This window comes from Ilyonectria robusta (assembly GCF_021365365.1).
Source record: "Ilyonectria robusta strain PMI_751 chromosome Unknown BGZ61scaffold_40, whole genome shotgun sequence".
Lineage (NCBI taxonomy): Eukaryota > Fungi > Ascomycota > Sordariomycetes > Hypocreales > Nectriaceae > Ilyonectria > Ilyonectria robusta.
The window spans coordinates 272508-289511 of NW_025764474.1; the positions used below are offsets into that span (position 1 = coordinate 272508).

At 54.4% G+C, this 17004-nt stretch overlaps 7 protein-coding genes across 7 annotated transcripts; 3 read left to right on the forward strand and 4 right to left on the reverse strand.

Annotated features, from left to right (window-relative positions):
- Window positions 1-191: 191 nt before the first annotated feature.
- On the forward strand, window positions 192-1111 carry BGZ61DRAFT_594007 (uncharacterized protein; the record flags this gene model as incomplete). Its single annotated transcript, XM_046256821.1, has 2 exons — window positions 192-676; window positions 729-1111. Coding segments are annotated over exons 1-2 (738 nt in total), but the record flags the coding sequence as incomplete, so codon positions are not given.
- A 1328-nt stretch (window positions 1112-2439) lies between these two features.
- On the reverse strand, window positions 2440-4914 carry BGZ61DRAFT_465233 (phosphoserine aminotransferase). The gene is made up of 7 exons (XM_046247554.1): window positions 4548-4914; window positions 4303-4427; window positions 4075-4246; window positions 3923-3980; window positions 3384-3827; window positions 3044-3327; window positions 2440-2945 (listed from the first exon to the last, which is right to left on the reverse strand). The coding sequence occupies exons 1-7, from the start codon at window positions 4660-4662 to the stop codon at window positions 2860-2862; spliced, it is 1284 nt and encodes a 427-aa protein (XP_046095823.1). The 5' UTR covers window positions 4663-4914; the 3' UTR covers window positions 2440-2859.
- Window positions 4915-5861: 947 nt separating this feature from the next.
- On the reverse strand, window positions 5862-8840 carry BGZ61DRAFT_370300 (adaptin N terminal region-domain-containing protein; the record flags this gene model as incomplete). The annotated part of the gene is made up of 5 exons (XM_046242013.1): window positions 5862-6094; window positions 6147-6965; window positions 7016-8333; window positions 8390-8700; window positions 8765-8840. 5 exons carry the CDS (start codon window positions 8838-8840, stop codon window positions 5862-5864), a joined length of 2757 nt encoding a protein of 918 aa, XP_046095824.1.
- Window positions 8841-9570: 730 nt separating this feature from the next.
- Window positions 9571-11218, forward strand: BGZ61DRAFT_403711 (uncharacterized protein). The gene is made up of 2 exons (XM_046243112.1): window positions 9571-9964; window positions 10058-11218. The coding sequence occupies exons 1-2, from the start codon at window positions 9655-9657 to the stop codon at window positions 10855-10857; spliced, it is 1110 nt and encodes a 369-aa protein (XP_046095825.1). The 5' UTR covers window positions 9571-9654; the 3' UTR covers window positions 10858-11218.
- A 1211-nt stretch (window positions 11219-12429) lies between these two features.
- BGZ61DRAFT_465242 (aspartic peptidase domain-containing protein) lies at window positions 12430-14478 on the forward strand. The gene is made up of 3 exons (XM_046247555.1): window positions 12430-12822; window positions 12896-13995; window positions 14086-14478. The coding sequence occupies exons 1-3, from the start codon at window positions 12615-12617 to the stop codon at window positions 14347-14349; spliced, it is 1572 nt and encodes a 523-aa protein (XP_046095826.1). The 5' UTR covers window positions 12430-12614; the 3' UTR covers window positions 14350-14478.
- Window positions 14479-14752: 274 nt separating this feature from the next.
- Window positions 14753-15094, reverse strand: BGZ61DRAFT_370158 (uncharacterized protein; the record flags this gene model as incomplete). The annotated part of the gene is made up of 1 exon (XM_046241999.1): window positions 14753-15094. A coding segment is annotated over one exon (342 nt), but the record flags the coding sequence as incomplete, so codon positions are not given.
- A 556-nt stretch (window positions 15095-15650) lies between these two features.
- Window positions 15651-16926, reverse strand: BGZ61DRAFT_540186 (uncharacterized protein; the record flags this gene model as incomplete). Its single annotated transcript, XM_046254875.1, has 3 exons — window positions 15651-16218; window positions 16276-16553; window positions 16603-16926. The coding sequence occupies 3 exons, from the start codon at window positions 16924-16926 to the stop codon at window positions 15651-15653; spliced, it is 1170 nt and encodes a 389-aa protein (XP_046095828.1).
- Between the last annotated feature and the right edge of the window lie 78 nt (window positions 16927-17004).

The following is a 17004-nucleotide window of genomic DNA, read 5'->3' on the forward strand; positions in this document are numbered from 1 at the left end:
CGTGGGGGAGCTTTCGCGGTCGGGCTCTCGGACTCCCGGACATCCGAGTTTTCCGGCTGGGCCATTGGTTTGTCCGCCCGCGCTCCAAAATGCTCGGTGTGATTACAAACATTTGAAGCAGGACTCCATTTCCCAAGGTTTCTATGGTGGGAGTGAGCTTATTTATCCGCTGGCCAAGGCTCGGGGTGAAAAACCCTGGCCAGCGGCACTTCGGATTTGAATCGTAAAGGCGAACATGGAGTAATATAAGGTCGTCTGCATTCTATCAGTTTATCAAATAACCAACACACCTAATATTAACTCGGTACATTGGCATTCATCATGGCTACGCTTACACAAATTAGGGCTTCCAATGCCCAGCTTACCGTCGACACCGTACCCAAGACCGTGGTCTTCGTTGGCGCAACAGACGGAATTGGAAAAGCGGCACTGACAGAGCTCGTTTCTAAAGGGTTCCCCGTTAACGTCTACATTGTGGGCCGCAATGAAGTGGCCCATCAGCCTCTCCTGGAAGAGTTACGCTTGCTCAATAGCAAAGCTCACCTCGTTTACCTAGAGGGCCAGATCTCTTTGACGGCTGAGGCCGCGCGCCTTGCGGACGAAATCGCTCAGCGGGAGAAGGAGATCGATGCCCTGATTCTCTCACCCGGGTTCTTGCCCTTTCTCGGACGCCAAGGCGAGTAAATCCATCCTCAGTAACCGTGCTGTTGGCTAACTCGTATTTCTAGAAACGGATGAGGGAGTAGAGCTCAGCATGGCCGTTGCCTACTATAGTCGCATTGTTTTCATCTCACGTCTTCTCCGGCAGCTGCGAGCCGCGGCGCGGCCTAATTCAAAACAATATTCGCCGCGCATTGTCAGCATCCTGGGCGCGGGTAAAGAAACGGCTGATCTTTTCTTGGACGACTTGACCCTCAAAGAACCCGGCCGCTTTAGTATCCCCAACTACGCCGGGCACGTTGGCACAATGACGTTCGTAGCGATGAAGCGGCTCGCAGAGGCTCCGGAAAACAAGGACGTCGTATTTGTATACGCTCACCCCGGCGCTGTCATGACAAACCTCTTCAAGAAGAGTTGGGGTGACAAGTGGGACGACAAGGCGGCTCCCCCGGCGGCTCCTCCTGGAAACTTTGTTCGAGTGACGGCGAAAGAGTCTGGAGAGCGGTCGCTGTACCTCGTGACGAGTGCAGAGTATGGCGGCAATGGTGCTCCCTTGACTGAGGGAAGGGTGGGAGGATTGACCATTAACGGTCTCTCTCGGGGGTCGTTGTTTTCTATAAGCGATGGGATGGAGACCCTACATCCAGATAAACTTCTGGCAGATCTTCAGAAGACTGGTGCCACCGAAAAAATCTGGGAGGATATTCAGAAGACTGTTGGGGCCCACCTGCTCTGAATTGCGATGCAGAGCATCTATCAGACAAAGGATGGATTGGATAAGACAACTTTAGTGACGATGGAATTGCTTGATTTTTTCTATCTATTGAAGGGCTAGGGATTGGTCTTATAGATGAGGATGAGGTCGGCCTCCGGGGGCCTCCGGGCCCGAGGTCCGGAGGTCTGAGGCCGGAAGACCTACCTGCCGGAGCCCTGAGACTTGGTCCAGACCGGATTCCTAGCAGCCGGCCTGGAAGCCGTTCCAGATATCGTAAGATCGTCAGTTATATAACAGGTCAGATTCCAACAGTCCCTATCAGGCTGTCTGACAGCATCGATGTGTTATGGGACAAATTACGATTGTTTTCTGAGAAGCCGCGTATATATCTAAGATACGAGAAGTTCAACGACAGATTCGTTCTTCACTTTTTTGTCCTAACTGCGAGAAGAGCACGCAAAGGGTGGAAACATGCGATCGAATTCTCGCGCAACGAACCCAGCAACGTGGATGGCGATAGCGGGCCACCAGACATGGACAGTTTCGAGGACCCGACAGAACCATACAAATGGCCTTCTGATATCAATAATCATGAAGCGTTAGCTTTTCTTTGGATGAGTTTTCTTTCGAACCGCTGACACGTGCCAGCAAACCCACAAAACACTTGAGCTTGACTCGAGTATCCGCGGCCCAAGCCGAATGGCTCAGCATCGCCTGTCAAAATTCCGCATCTTGATTAGTATTATGCGGAGGCAGCACGAGATAGTCTTGATTGACGATTCCCTCGACCCGACTGATGACCAGTTTCGGGAGACTCTCTACATCCGTGCACTCGACTCCTCGTGGAAAATCGCCAACCAGCATGCATTGCGACAGAGTTCGTCATGGAGCTCGTGGCTTCGAATTCCAAGAAACATCGCCAGATCTACGGCGGGTTTTGGAAAAGATTCAGAACCGAACGTACCACAAAACCGAGCTGTGCGAAATGCAGCAAAGAAAGTGAGACGAGGGGAGAGGACGATTGGCGACAGAGTGTAGACAACGTGGGCCGAGATCAAAGGCAACTGGTCTCCAACTGTATGAACATGTTTCTATAAATTCCGCTTTCCCAATAGGGCCAATATTCAGTACCACTTGAGCTGCTTCAGTTCTACATGATTGGCAATGTCGTTCCCACCCCTACGTCAGCACACCACAGGTCCTTGATAGCCAAAGCTGGTGCTGCCGATGTTGCGTTTTCAAACGCGGACCGTCGCCATCGACCGGCTCCTACCGTGACAGGAGCGGCAGTGCAAGAGGAAAACCAAGTCCGGCTAGAATTTGGTCGGATGGTCGTGGAGAAGGGAAGGTCACGTAAGCTATCACCACTATATTGTGCATGCTTCAGACTGGCAAATGCTACGTTGGTGGCCGCGAGACATATGGTGCAACGCAACATTCTTGATGTATTAGGAGGAACCACATTTTAGACTAGCACTGAGCTCCTATGACGTTGCGAAAGCGCGGATAAAGCTGGCAAGCTTCTCTGCACCTTCGAGGGGAATCGAATTGTAGTTGCTCGCTCGAATTCCTATGCGACACATCAAGGTTAGTACTGCTCGTCCAGATGAGACGAGACAAAAACGAGAAAAGTCAAAGGGTTTATGAAAGGCTCTGGGAGTGACATACCGCCAACCGAACGATGTCCCTTTAGCCCAGTCAATCCCTGGGCAGCACCCTCCTTAATAAAGGCCTTCTCAGCGGCATCCACATCGCCACCTTTCTTAACTCTGAAGCAGATGTTGACACGCGACCGTACTGCCTTGTTGGGAACGATTGTGTAGACCTCGGGAAAGGCCTCAATGGCGTCATAAATAAGTTGAGCCTTCTTGTCAGATACAGCTTGCTGTTCTTCTACCTTGTTTGGGTATGTTTCAACCATCTTCCTAAGAACCCGGCCGATGACGTATACACTAGTGATTGAATTAGTATTATCTCAGTCGGAAACATGAAACTAACTGCAACTTACTCAAAGATGCTCAATGTATTATACAGACTGTTGTTTTTTGCAATAGTCTCGTATTGGAAGATGATCGGTGGAATAGGCAGGCCCAGTTGTCTCATGAGATTTGCAGAAGGTTGGGAGATGACTGGCGGTAAGAAGCTCTTCTTGATCACTACCCCGGTAATTCCAGCCGGTCCGAGGTTCTTCTGGGCGCCAAAGAAGATAGCCGAATAGTTCTTAACCGGAATCTGTTTCGTGAGGATATTCGAACTCATATCGGCGACAACAATTGGGCCCTTTCCATCAGGCCCCGGCTCCAAAGACTTGGGAAATGCAGGGAATTCAACCCCATCGACTGTCTCGTTGGAGCAAAAATAGACGAAAGCTGCATCTTTAGATGGCTTCCATTCGCTCTCGTCCGGGATCGTTCCAAACTTGCCGCCGTTCGACTTTCGGGCATCTGCTACACTAGTGAGTAACAATAAGTCAGTATACCAATCTCTCTCTTTTTTTCATATTATTTCTCGAAGATGCCATTGTTCAAGGGTGATGTGTTGGCTCACATGTTGATATGCTTTGAGCCCAAGAGCCGCTCGCCTTCAGCTGAGGCTTTCTGGGACCCTAGTGAGTAAAACAAGTTAGCCTGCCATGTTTGATATCTAGAACCTGCTTCACGGCTCCAGAAGAATACAAGGATAGAATTTGGTCATCATACAGGTGCCAGTAACAAGGTAGTCAAACTTGAGGTCATTGTCGACAGCTTGCTTGAGTTGCTGAATCAATTCGGGGTGGTCGGTAGGATCGCCTTGAATGTCCCCAAAGATCTCCTTGTGCTTGCGGGCAACCCAGGCGCCAGCAAAGTTGTACACTGCAGCGGAGAATTGTCCCTAACAATTCGAGGTCAGTATTGCCTATCTGAGATAGAAGTCAAGAAGCCACGTACCGTGCCACCGCCTTGCATGAAAAGGATCTCATAGTCATCTGGAATATCGAGACAGGTGGCTAGATCAGCTTTGGCTTGATTGATGATATCAGCTGCCAGCGGCGAACGGTGGGAATGTTCGGCGACTATATGCGGAAAACCAGATGTCAGCATCACTCATTCAAGGCAGACGATGAATTGTCATTTCAAGATGGCTCCTGGTAATATGATGGAAGGGGGAACGAGGGCCTCTGGGAGCGTCATACCGCCTAGGCCGGTGTCATGATAGTTAAGGAGAGCCTTGGCAGCGTCCTCGAGGACTTCGGTAGAAATCAGAGCTGGACCTGCACCAAAATAGGTGATGTCGGATCTGGATGTCATGGCGCCTAACGTGTCGTTTGACGTTGAAGTCGTGGATGAAGGTTTGCAAACTCGCCGTCCTTTTTTCCAATGGACTCGGCCGATGTCGGAGGCGATCTGCACGGGAAGCCGACGGGGCGGCTCGAGGTCAAAAGAAGCGACGCCCAAAACCGAACGACGTGCTCTTGATGTTTCCGGTGTTGCGACGACACGCAGCTTGGAGAAGCGGGAGAATTGAGGAGAGACGAGTCGAGGGCAGAGTACAAGTACAAGATCGAGACGTCTGAGGGGCGAGTTTTGTGCTGCGGGGTCGCGGGTCGGGAAGTGCACCATACCAGATTGGGTCTTGACTAATCCCAGCCCTAGCCAATGGGACGAATCTGTTTTTGTATGACTACCTTACTTTATTGATGGTACGGAGCACCGATGGCGAAGACGCCGCCGTTGAGCTGTCCGATGGGCGGCGAGATGACTCACGGCGAATCGACTCACAGAGAATCGACTCACGGCGAGGGTCGATGGTCGTCTTGGGGCCTTGGGGGCGCGCCAGAGGCGGACCGTCCACGTCTTCCTTTGTCCTCGTCGTTGTCCTCGGTGGGGGTCATGTTGCCGGAGAGCGAGAGGAGGGCCGAGAGGATACAAGTGAGGGTGCAAAGCTTGTATCTGGAAACCGGTGAGCCCCCGTCTCATCGTTGACCATACCGTCGATCCCTCCGTGCGCCGCCGCGTGTGGGCAGGGTTAGTTACAGTACCCACGGCTCCTACCGGCGCACAGGTCCTTGGTCGGCGCGCCGATCAGCAGGCCGGCGGTGGGGACCGGCGCCTTGGGCCGCCTCCGGTCCGGGGTGGGACTGGCGGGCTCTACATCCGAAAACGGGTTTGACAGCAGCAGCAGACGGGAATAGCATCAAGCCACAACTCTCGCTTGAATCTATCTTCTATAGACTATGTAGAAACAACCATACACCAATAAATCAATCCTCATTGCTACTTGCCTCTGCGTTCCTTTACTCTGCACCCATCCCTCTTCCGTAGAATCAAGAATCACCAGGAGCCGAGCCGCACAAATCCAAGTCTAACCAGACAGAAGTACTTTTGGTGCTTCACAGCCTCATAGAAAGGATCATTGCATCGCATTACTGGCCGTTGTAGGCGCGCACCTGAGATGTCTAACCACCGAGTTCGATACATCATTATCCTCAACGCCAACTTGCCTAATTTTAAGCGACAGACGCAATCACAAGCTCCGCTACACCCTCCTCCTCGCTTCGCACCGTAATCTTCGTCGTCACACCCGATTTTGAAGAGTACGCCATCCGAACGGTGGCAACTACCCGGCCACCGCTGACCGTCTTGCCTAGGAGCTTGAGCGTGTGAGTTGTCTGATTGACGGGGACATCGGTTCCCTCCAGGGGCTGTAGCGACAGCGCCTTGGTAAGCTGCTCCGTGGCCTCTGTTACTCTCGTTAGCCTTGTTCCCTATTGTAGGACCGGGTTTAAACGTACCGGCAATGCTGTTCATGCTGTCCAATTGGAAAGTCTCGTCGGCCTCCTCACCAGAAGCACCAACCTGTTCCCAGATGTGGCTGAAGTTGCCAGCAAATGCGGGGATCACGTAATCACTGCCAGCCAGGTCGAACTCGGACACCTCGTACTCGTCATCGTAACCAGTGTCCTCGGGCTCGCCCGTGGTAGGATCAATCTCCTTGCTGGTGAACTTGAGGATGTTGGTGAAAGTCGAGATGGGCAGAGCACCCTCGCCGTTGATCTTCTTGAAAGCCACGTAAACCTTTCCGGGTTCATCAGTCGGAAGCTTCTCGGCCTGGATGATGAAGACCTCCTCGAGGTCCTCATCATCAGCGGGAGTAGCGACGACGGAAACATTCTCCAAAACAGTATCGGGGAGAGTGTTCTTGACCTCGTACTGAAGCACAATGTGCTCCTTGAAGATGTGCTTGACTAGAGTAACAACATACTCAGTCTCGGCCTCAGTGAGCTCAATGAGCGGCGAGGACTTGAGGACACCACCAAACTCCTTCATCTCGGGAATCTCCATCAACTCCTGGGCGTACTTCTGAGCCTGGGCAGTTGCGGATGCTGCAGCCTCCGCACCAGTGGCAGAAGACTTGGTAGGACCAGCCTTGGGTGCCTTGAGAGTGGGGGTGGTGGCGGTGAGCTTCTTCGTACGGTCCTCGGCATCAGCCTGCTCTCGGGTGACAACAGGGATCTTGGAGATGTCGAAGGGGGATTCGAAAGCAGCCTTGTCATCTGAGGTGACGTACATGACAAGCTGCTGCTCGAAGTAGGGAAGGGAGAACATGTTCTCTATAAAGACGTGTTAGAAACATTTGAGACGGGGGTGGTGGATCATTTACCGTTCTTCACAAATCGAACGGCCATCTCATCATCCTCCTCGGCCATGAGCTTGAGGTTAAGAGCGGCACGGTCGCGAACCTCATCATCAACGTCATCCAGGCATCGGGTGAGGAGAACCTTGACACTCTTCTTGACCTCGGGATCGGACTGACCAACACCGAACTTGGCGAGGGCGGTGACGGCAGAAGCTCGGACAATCGCATTCTCGAGCACAACTCGGTTGTAAATATATCGGATGTACTTGGTGGGCTGGGCAGTCTTGGGACCCTCGAGACCAATGAGGTGCAGGATTCGAACAGCCAGCTTGGTGAACTCGCAGTCCTCAATAAACTCGCAGAGATGGGCGAGAGCCTCGTCCTTGGAATCCGGAACAAACTTGATCAGATCGAACATGCTCTCCACGACAGCCCGCTTGAAGTCATAGCCACCCTCATCACGCAGAATACCGCTGAGGAAGGTGAGCATACCAGCCTGCTTGCTGGGGAACTTCAGGCACAGCGTTCGGATCGCCTCGACAATGGTAATCTTGAACTCGTCGGTAATCTCGGACATGAAGGTCGAAATGGTCTTCATTAATCGGTCGACGCTAGCCTCGTTTCCGGTCTTGAGCAGGGTGGTGATGGCGAAGGTGGCGATCGATCGGTTGCTGTTAGAGATGAGAAGCTCGATGTCGTGGTTGCAAACAAGGACAGCGCTGGGCTTGAAGGATGCGAAGTTGTGGAGGATACGCAGAGCCGCGAACTTGGTGACTGCCCTGGGAGAAGTCAAGAAGAGCTGCAGAACGTGCACAGCCTGGGTGACCTCAGCTTCAGTAACGTCTCGCATGTCGCAAATAGCCTTGGCAGCCTCGAAGTTGACCATCTCGCTCTTGTGTCGCAACCAACCGTCCAGGAGCTGCATCATGGGCTTTCGCAACGAAGGGTCCTCCTCGGCGAGCTGGGCAGCAAGTCGAACAAGCATGACAATGGCAGCGGGGTTCTTGAGGGCACCAGGGGCGCCGAACTGCTGAACCATCTTGACGAGGGCCATGCGGTCGTGCATGCGCATCTGGTAGAGCAGTCCAACGGCGTGGTATTGCGACATGGTCGAGTGGTTCATCGGGACCTGGCTGCTGGAGGTGGAGAATCCGAGCGAGAAGCCGCCGGAGGACTTGTTGGAGGCGGCAGCTTCCTGGGTCTCGCTCTGCCATCGTCGAACGACATCCTTGGCGATCGGGAGGAGGTGGTAGGATGACACCAGGGCAGCGGATGATACAGAGGGGTTCTTATCCACGATCGCAGTCTTCATCACACGCTCAATCGACTGAACTGTGGTGGCCTTTTGGTCCGGTCAGCATCCAGGGGCGCGGTGGATCTCCCAGTGTGGCAACCTACATCGATAATCCGGCAGAGGGCGCGGATGGCGTTGGGTCTATAGATGGCCTCGGTGCTGCCGCCAGTGTCCTTCATGATGGTGCTGGTGACCATGATAATGTCCTCGGCGGAGTTGGCGAGCTCCTTGATGACCAGGTGGACCATCTGGCGGAGGCTGGCATCCTTGTTCTGGAACAGCTTCGAGATGCCGAAGAAGAGGGTGGTGGCTTCGTTGGTCGGGAACTTCTCCCCGGTGTAGAGGAGAAGGGCGATCTTGGTGAGGAGAATGCGACATCGTCGGGGTTGGATAGGGGAGCTATTGAAGAGTCGTGCTGTCCGCCAGTTTAGCTTCAACGTGGGGGAAGTGGACGGCGAGGGGAATTGGTCGCGACGAACCTTCCTGGAAGACCTGGGTGCGGTCCACCTTCACCAGCCCGAGGTCCGCGTCTTCGTCCTTTTTGCCGTAACTCATGTTGGGCACCTGGTTCGGGGGGTCTGGTGGAGAGTGCCTTGGTGGTTTGGCCGGGTCTCGAGAATCACCACGTCGCAGTTACGCTCAGGGATGGGATGGTGGCGCATCACGTGATCCTTATCGGCGCTTATCGGGACGGGGATTCGTGTCAACTTTCAGCTCAAATTAGCTTCGTAAACGAGGCTCTGGGGATTGTTTCCACGAAGGCGCCATTCCGGGCCTCTTTGGATTGAGTTTGTATTCACTATCCGAATTACGGGTGGCGGTTTCTAATACACGTTGCGTTTTGCGGACTTGTGCCAGACGATCGATCTAATTCTGGCACATCCGCACTGTTGGACGGGAGAACGCCACGAAAGTTGACTGTGAGTCCAATGACGAAAGGAGACAAGTCCGGCGTTCTTATTGGAAAAGCAATCTTGGATCACAAATTGTCTTCTCAGTATCCGACATGTGGCTTGTTCTAGGATCACTCTCTGACCCGCAGGGTGGATGAGCTCCGTACATGAATGTATGGAGTATGCACAAGTACCTCTGAGCGTCAAACCACGTCATGTCAGCTCTACAACCAGCATCTGAACCTCGGATATAGCTCCAACACAGATTCTATAATCTAGATTTCCGACTAAAAGTTCTAGGTGTACTCAGAAATTCCCGTGTCGTGTTTTGGTTGACATTCAACATTCGCTGTGACATCATTTTCGACACCGAATATCCACTCCGGCGTCCCCTCAGCCGGACCCAATTTTCGCACTCCAGCTTCGCAGCTCTTCCGCCGACCTTCGCACCACAACCCACCACAAAACCACCCATCATGAAGGTTGCGACACGACTGCCAATGCGGCTGGCGCCCCGGCTCGTCAATGCCCCCGTCTTCCTCCGCCCGATTCACTCCACGGTCGCGAAGCCCGCCAATGTCGCTCCGATCGTCGGCACCGGCCCGCCGCCCGCGCCGCCGGAGCCCCCGACCGCGGCCGAGGTCAATGTGCACCAGCGTGTCGCCCGGAGGAGGAAGCAGGCGGAGATGCTGAAGCATGCCAAGGAGATTCGCAGTGTGAGCGCTGGCAAGACTGGCACTCTGACGAAGCGGTTCTGGAAGGATGTTGCGGTCAAAGAAGTGGACGGTGAGTTACGACATGGATCGCCGTCTCCAATGGCTGCGGCAGGACAGCAATTGAGGATTATATGGCAGTTGGCTAATCAGGACAATTGAGCAGGCGCTTATGAGATTCATCTTGATACCCGACCTCTTCGACATCCCAATACGAAGGAGATCATTCGTCTCCCGCTGTCGAAGCCCGACCTCGCCTCTGCCCTCGCTCTCGAATGGGACCTCCTGACGTCCGCTCAAGATGCGACTAGACAGCACCTGATCCCGCTTACCAGTCTTATATGCCGAGCGCTTGACATTGCGGAGGCCGATGTGGCGGCTGGATCTGCGACCTCGGAGGTCCGAGCCGGTATCGCGACGACTCTGTTGAAGTATCTGGACACCGACTCGATCCTTTGCTGGGCGCCGCCGACCGGAGAGCACGACTTGAGGAATGATGCCGGAGAGGGACTACGGGATGTACAGAAGCGCACGGCTGAGGAGATTGTCTCGTTCATGACCACCCACGTCTGGCCCGGCGTCACAATCAACCCTGTCCTGGACGGCCACTCCATCTCCCCTCAGGCACAGGCGCCTGGCGTCCGCGAGGTTGTCCAGGGCTGGATCACTGGGCTCGACTCCTGGGAGATCGCCGGCCTTGAGCGGGGCGTGCTGGCAGGCAAGAGCCTCATCGCCGCGGCCCGGCTCGTCTCCGAGTGGAGCGAGGGCTCCGTCGGCAAGGGCGAGCTCAACACCGGCAAGAAGTTTGGCGTCGAGGATGCGGCCGTGGCTACGAGCTTGGAGGTGGACTGGCAGACTGGGCAATGGGGAGAGGTGGAGGACACGCACGACGTCAACAAGGAGGACGTGAGGAGGCAGATGGGCAGCGTTGCGCTGTTGGTGTCTGGCACTGCCAAGAGTGCTTGAAGGCTCTGCCAGTGGACATGACAGAGTGTACGACGAGTTATGGAAAAGGCAACAGAGTGTCAGTGTTGTCCGGCTTGTACACTACGGTTCAAAACATGTACTATTTAGAAATAGCTCAGTGAAATGCAGAGCAGCAACGCATTGAGAGTAGCGGTGGCTGTAAATAATATGCAGATTGACGTCGATGATGCTTGGCAGTGCTCGTATTCAGTTGCGGTGGAGCGTTGGGTGACTGGACTACGTACTGTAGGTTTGTATGGTGGAGATGAAATGCCATCTCGGTCTACAACAACCAACAGGGAGCCTCCATGTAGCGCTCAATTGCGAGTGTTTCTTGGTATGGAGCAGACGCCAATGGTTGGGGTTGGTAATGAGGAGGAAAAGCCATCGTCAGATTAAATCATGACATTCACAGCAAAACCAGACTGGGTGCATGATGCCAAGCGTCTGTTCATGGATGTTGATTATGTCACTTAACTTACGCGGATCGTCCTTCGGTGAGAAACAGACTCACGGGAGCCAGGTTCCAGGGAGCCAGGTTCCAGGTTCCACCTGGCGCGTCCCACGTGTCCCATGTCTTTCAGTCCGCACAGGCTCTGGTCAACCAGGGCGGCTCGAACCTTCAAGGCAAGCCCCGACAGCTTAACTCGACTGCAAGTCGCATTTGTCCATGATGGCTTTTTATTGTATTGAGACGGCATAATCTCGGTGGCCTCTCGCCACTGACGCTTGGCGGCTCAAGCCAGCAGCGTCACCGATCATGGCAGCATGTCAGCGGCGATTTGCCCAGATGCTTGGCTGTCCGCTTTCCGGTAAGGTCGTGTAAGCAGCAAGGGAGCATCGCCTCGTCGCAGAAGCGCTAATCTCTCACTTAGGCGAGTTAGGCTGCCCGGTAAGGCGGAGCCGGGGGGAGGGGGCCTGCTGAGAATAGAAAGGATCACGCCTCGAGGTGAAACGGGGACGAGATCAAGAGTCTGTTGCTGGGCTTTGTTGATCATCTGTCGGGTGAGTGGGTTTTGCCAAGTCAATAGCAGATGAGGCGACAGGATTGAAGAGACGAGGAGACCAGACAGGCCGAGTCATGTCGTCGAGACGCCGTCATCCGTACCTTGCATGTTCTTTGCCATACGCCACAGACAGAAACTGCATTTGGTCGTCTTGGGGGCGGACGGGATCGTGCATTCCAAATGCTTAACCCAGACACAGCGCCGTGCTTCGAGCGGCTAATGAGATACCGCTCATAGCTGCAGTGCTCCGACGCCCAAACCTGGAGCCCCGGGATGACAGGAGGCCGAATGTGTTTGGCGATGGTTTTCAGCTCCCCAATTAAGGCTCGCTTGGCACACCACCAGCACTCCGTTAGTGCACCTCCGTGACCCTGCACAGCCGGGGCGAAGCGCCACCGGGGCCACCGACAGGGGCAATCGAAGGCTGGCGAGAGGCCCAGGAGGCCCGACGCAGATCCTGTTTGGACGGCGCGGGCGGTGGTGACGGCTGGCGCACCTCGTACAGGAGGAGATGGGACGTCGCACCCGGATCCATGCGTCTAGTTTGTGGTTGTACGTAGGACGGATAGTCCAGATCCAGTAGCTAAAATGAAATAAAGCTCGTCGCAGGCCCTGGTCGTGTCCGCAGCTCCCGTCCGCGACTGTTGTTGCTATTCTGTACCGATCCGACAGACAGGCCAACGGCAGACAAACCAACGGCAGACAGACCAACGACAAACGACGCCCAACGACTCCACAAAGCGACTCGAGATGCGGTGGACAACATGGGGGCCGGCCCTGGCCGTGCTGAGCAGCTCCTGCGCCGAAGCCGCCCTCTTCCCTCGCGCCGTCGCCGGCAAGGGCTTCCTCTCGGTGCCCGTCGGCACGGTCGACAAGCCCAAGAAGGACAAGGCGAAGCGACAAGAGGGCACGATCCTGCAGCAATTGGAAAACCGAGAGTTCTTTTACGCGGCCGAAAGTGTGTTTTATCAAACCTGAGGGATCCCCCCTGCAGACATGTTGTTGCAGAAGACTGACCCTACTATCACCAGTCGAATTCGGCACGCCGCCACAACCCGTCGTCGTCCTCGTCGACACGGGCTCCAACGAGCTCTGGGTCAACCCCGACTGCAACACCGCCCCCTCGCTGGAACAAGAAGCGCAATGCAAGTCCTTTGGCGAGTACAACCCCGACAAGTCCAGCACGCCGCCCATCGGCCCCTTCGGCAAGGAGACGATCAACTACGGCGACGCATCCGACCCGACGACGCACACATCGGCCACGATCCGCTACTACACCGAGACGCTGGGCTTCGGCGGCTCCAACATCACGAACCAGACGTTCGGCATCGTCGAGACCAGCGATGGCATCTCGCAGGGCATCCTCGGCCTCTCCCCCGACCTGCGCGCCGGCTTCGATAGCGACAAGCCCTACAGCCTGGTGCTCACGTCCATGGCCGACCAGGGCCTCATCAACAGCCGCGCATTCGCCCTCGACCTGCGCCACTCCGAGGCCGAGACGGGCGCCGTCATCTACGGCGGCCTGGACCGCAACAAGTTCATCGGCGCGCTGGAGAAGACGCCCATCATCCGCGGCGAGGCCGGCGAGTTCCGCCTGGCCGTGACGCTCACCAGCCTGGGCATCACCTTCTCGCAGTCGGAGGAGTTCGGCCTCGACAAGGCCGACAGCAACGTCATGCTCGACTCGGGCACCACCATCACGCGCATGCACTACGCGGCCGCCTACCCGATCCTCGAGGCCCTGGACGCCCAGGACGACGGCGAGGGCTACTACGTCACCCAGTGCTCGAACCGCGACCGCGCCGGCAGCGTCGACTTTGGCTTCGGCAAGAAGATTGTGCGCGTGCCCTTCAGCGACTTCATCCTCGACCTCGGCTCCTCGACCTGGTGCTACATTGGCATCGTCGTCACCTCGGACCAGCAGATCCTCGGCGACTCGGTGCTGCGGGCCGGGTACTTCATCTTCGACTGGGACAATGAGAATGTGCACGTCGCCCAGGCCGCCAACTGCGGTGACGACGACATTGTCGCCATTGGGTCGGGCACCGATGCCGTTCCCTCTGTGACGGGCAACTGCAAGATGAGCGATGTCACTGACCGGCCGTCTGTCACTGAGAGTGCAAGTGAAACTGTAAGTTCCCGATCCTTTGAACCTCTCCAAAGATCCTCATTCAGGATACTTTGGTGAGCCCAAGCATACACTCGACTAACCCCATCACAGGAAGCGGTCTCCAGGACGGCCGGTCTACCCACCAGGGCCTACACGACGACTTTCACCATCACATCATGCCCTGCATTTGAGCAGGGCTGCACTACCGGCGTGGTGACGACTCAGACCTTTGGGCCGGCGCGGGCGACTGTCACGGTCACGGCCGGCGCCAACTCGAGCAACAGCGACGACGACTCAGGCGCCTGGCGCACAATGCCGACGAGCTGGATCTTCGTCGTCATTGGCGCCTTTGTAGTTGGATTCAACCTGGTATAGACGGGTACAGCATTTACGAAGACCTTGTATTTAAAACGGCATTTCCTCTGGTTTGGAGGGCCTAGATAGATCGCATATATGGCAGAGCGCCGTCTGATTTTTGGCATCTAATACGATACATACTAATCGCAGCTTTTCCCTGTCTCTACAAGTTGTGTTGTTTTACTGAGTCGTTCCGCTCATTCCTATCCTGCTCAACAACACGACAGAACCGCACTCGCCACTAACACCAGCGCACCATCATACCAAAGCGAGTATCTCCGAGATGGGAACTCGTTCATATTGAGTCGAAGAACTTTAACGCGAAGGTCGATCTCATGTCAAGGTCCATACCCAAATTTTAATGTCTAGATGTAATCTCCAAGGGAGAATTGCTCGACACCAGGTCCAACATATCACATTCCTACCTTGAATATAATTTGCCGAATAAAACAGTTAAAACTACAAGCCTTTCCCCTATCTTGACTGCACAGTCAAAATGTCCCGATTTAACTACCTCTTCCCATGTAAGGAAATTATTTGCTAACCGCAGGTCACCATAGACATAGCTGAGATGCACAAGCCAGGGTATTGTGCTTGATAGTTGCCTGCCGCCTCGTTTCTTGAGCCCCGAGAGAATCTGTTTGGCTAGACGATCATCAAGGGTCATTGCCAAGCGGTGCATGAATATACCCTTAGGAGCATCCAAAACGCAAGGTATAATATGGGGATGTAGGTGTTGCATCAAAGTATAATAAATCGCTCTTGGTAGTTAATTTACCATCTGCCTTCCTCTCCTGTTTTTCGGTGTACCGGGGTTGGATTATCTGAGGTCTGAAAATAGGGAGTATCAGTCAAGTTCCCTCTTACAGTAGGGTGCCCCGATTATACTCGCATCAGTCATTCCAGCGATCGGATTAATCACATTCCTTTTCATCTCCCTGGGGCTGGAATTCGTCTCCATTTGGAAGGTTGGTACTCGGTTAATCGTGAGGGATATTCCCCCCAACTATCTCTTTCCGCTTTCTCTCGGGGGGCCTCGTCTCCCAGAACAGACAAGCGGTCGTGAAGTCTCTTCTCTCGGTTGTCGTTCCACTCCAAAAGCCCTGATGAGATTACCACTCAGTATCAATCATGGCAACGATACTTTACATATTCCTACAATACAAAACACACATGGATGCTATCATAAAGTCCTTCACTGAGACTTAGAAGATAGTGTAATTCGATGAACATTTAGACAAGTCCTTGTTGGAAGCTTTAGTTTGTACTGCCTAAGTTTATTTAAACCCCATCATTCGTAATTCATTAAGGATTTCCCATCAGGTGTCACCACTACCTAGCACAGTGCGTTGGAACCAAGGCCAATGTGACTGAGCGGACCACGTAGCCAACCTCTGCAGAACAGTAATGATCTGGCAAATACCTTGGATCCCATCTGTGGATCCAATCGGGATCTTGCTCCAGATTATCGTCTCTCGGTCGTTGCCATCAAGTACGCGGCCCTGGGTAGCCGCAATGAACATCCAGTCGTGCCCCTGTATGATAATTCCAGGGAGAAATTCCAACCCTTCTGCGCCGGACTCTTGCGCGAGCTCACGGAGCCGCTTCCAGTGGCCTGCCATCCACGTACTCACCTGTTGCAGGGCAGCCTCCCAATCTTGGCCCGTCCGCTTTGTCTCGATGCTCAGACTGATGGGGCTGTTGATGAGGGGTGTGTAGTCTGTATGGTTGACGGAGAGATGCGCAGACTGCTGGGCAACACGATACAGAGCATCGCTCAACGGCGATTCCCTTTCCGGCTTGATAGAAATGCAAAAATCAATGCGTTTGTTGTAGCTGGTGTTAGCTGTGTATGTAGCATACGGCCTTGGCACCTGGGCGGTCGTGCTGGTCCCCGTGTTAGCATGTAATCATTCCAGTAGGTGGACCATTGGGTGAACGCACACGTTAAAGGCTTTGATTTGAACCTGTTTCTGGACATCTGGTTGATTAACTTTGGCCAGCCGTAGCGCGGCGTTCAGCAGGGGATAGTGGACGGCACAGTTCCAGGATGCCTCTGAATGACCGTCCAGTTCGCAGTCTTGGGCTTCTTCCCAGATGTTTAGGATGGTATCTATGTCTGGCAGTTTGCCTAATTCCTCCCGTTTGCCGGTCAAGTCGACCAGACGAGGTGTATCAAGCAGCTCATCGAATATGGGATTCGCGGTCGCTCGAATCACATCCTATCACTAGTCAGTTCAATGATCCAATGCAATGCAACTGTGAGCTCACAATATCAGAAGGTGAGAAAATGTCCATCCCGAATGCGTCTTGCTTGATATGCCACACAATCTCTTTAAGAGCTGGTGGTGGTGCTTTTTGCCCACGGAACGACCTATGGACAATAATGTGCTCAATGCGCAAGAACGCAAGGCCCTTCGTGGGACTGCTACGGCTCCGTTTGGATGAGGAACGGGACGAGGCATTACTGCTGCCATCGCCTAAGCCGTCCGAAGGTGCAGATTTCCCCATAGGACCTGTAGCGCGAGGCTTTGTCGGCGTTGCATCGGGATCGGGGCATGGCCGTTTTGAAGGCGACGCGTCGTCGCTAGACATTGGCGGGGATGGTAGTCGTTTGTGATGCCTCCCGGGTGCGTTGTCCGCGAACTCTGGGATGGTTGACAGCCACTCGGA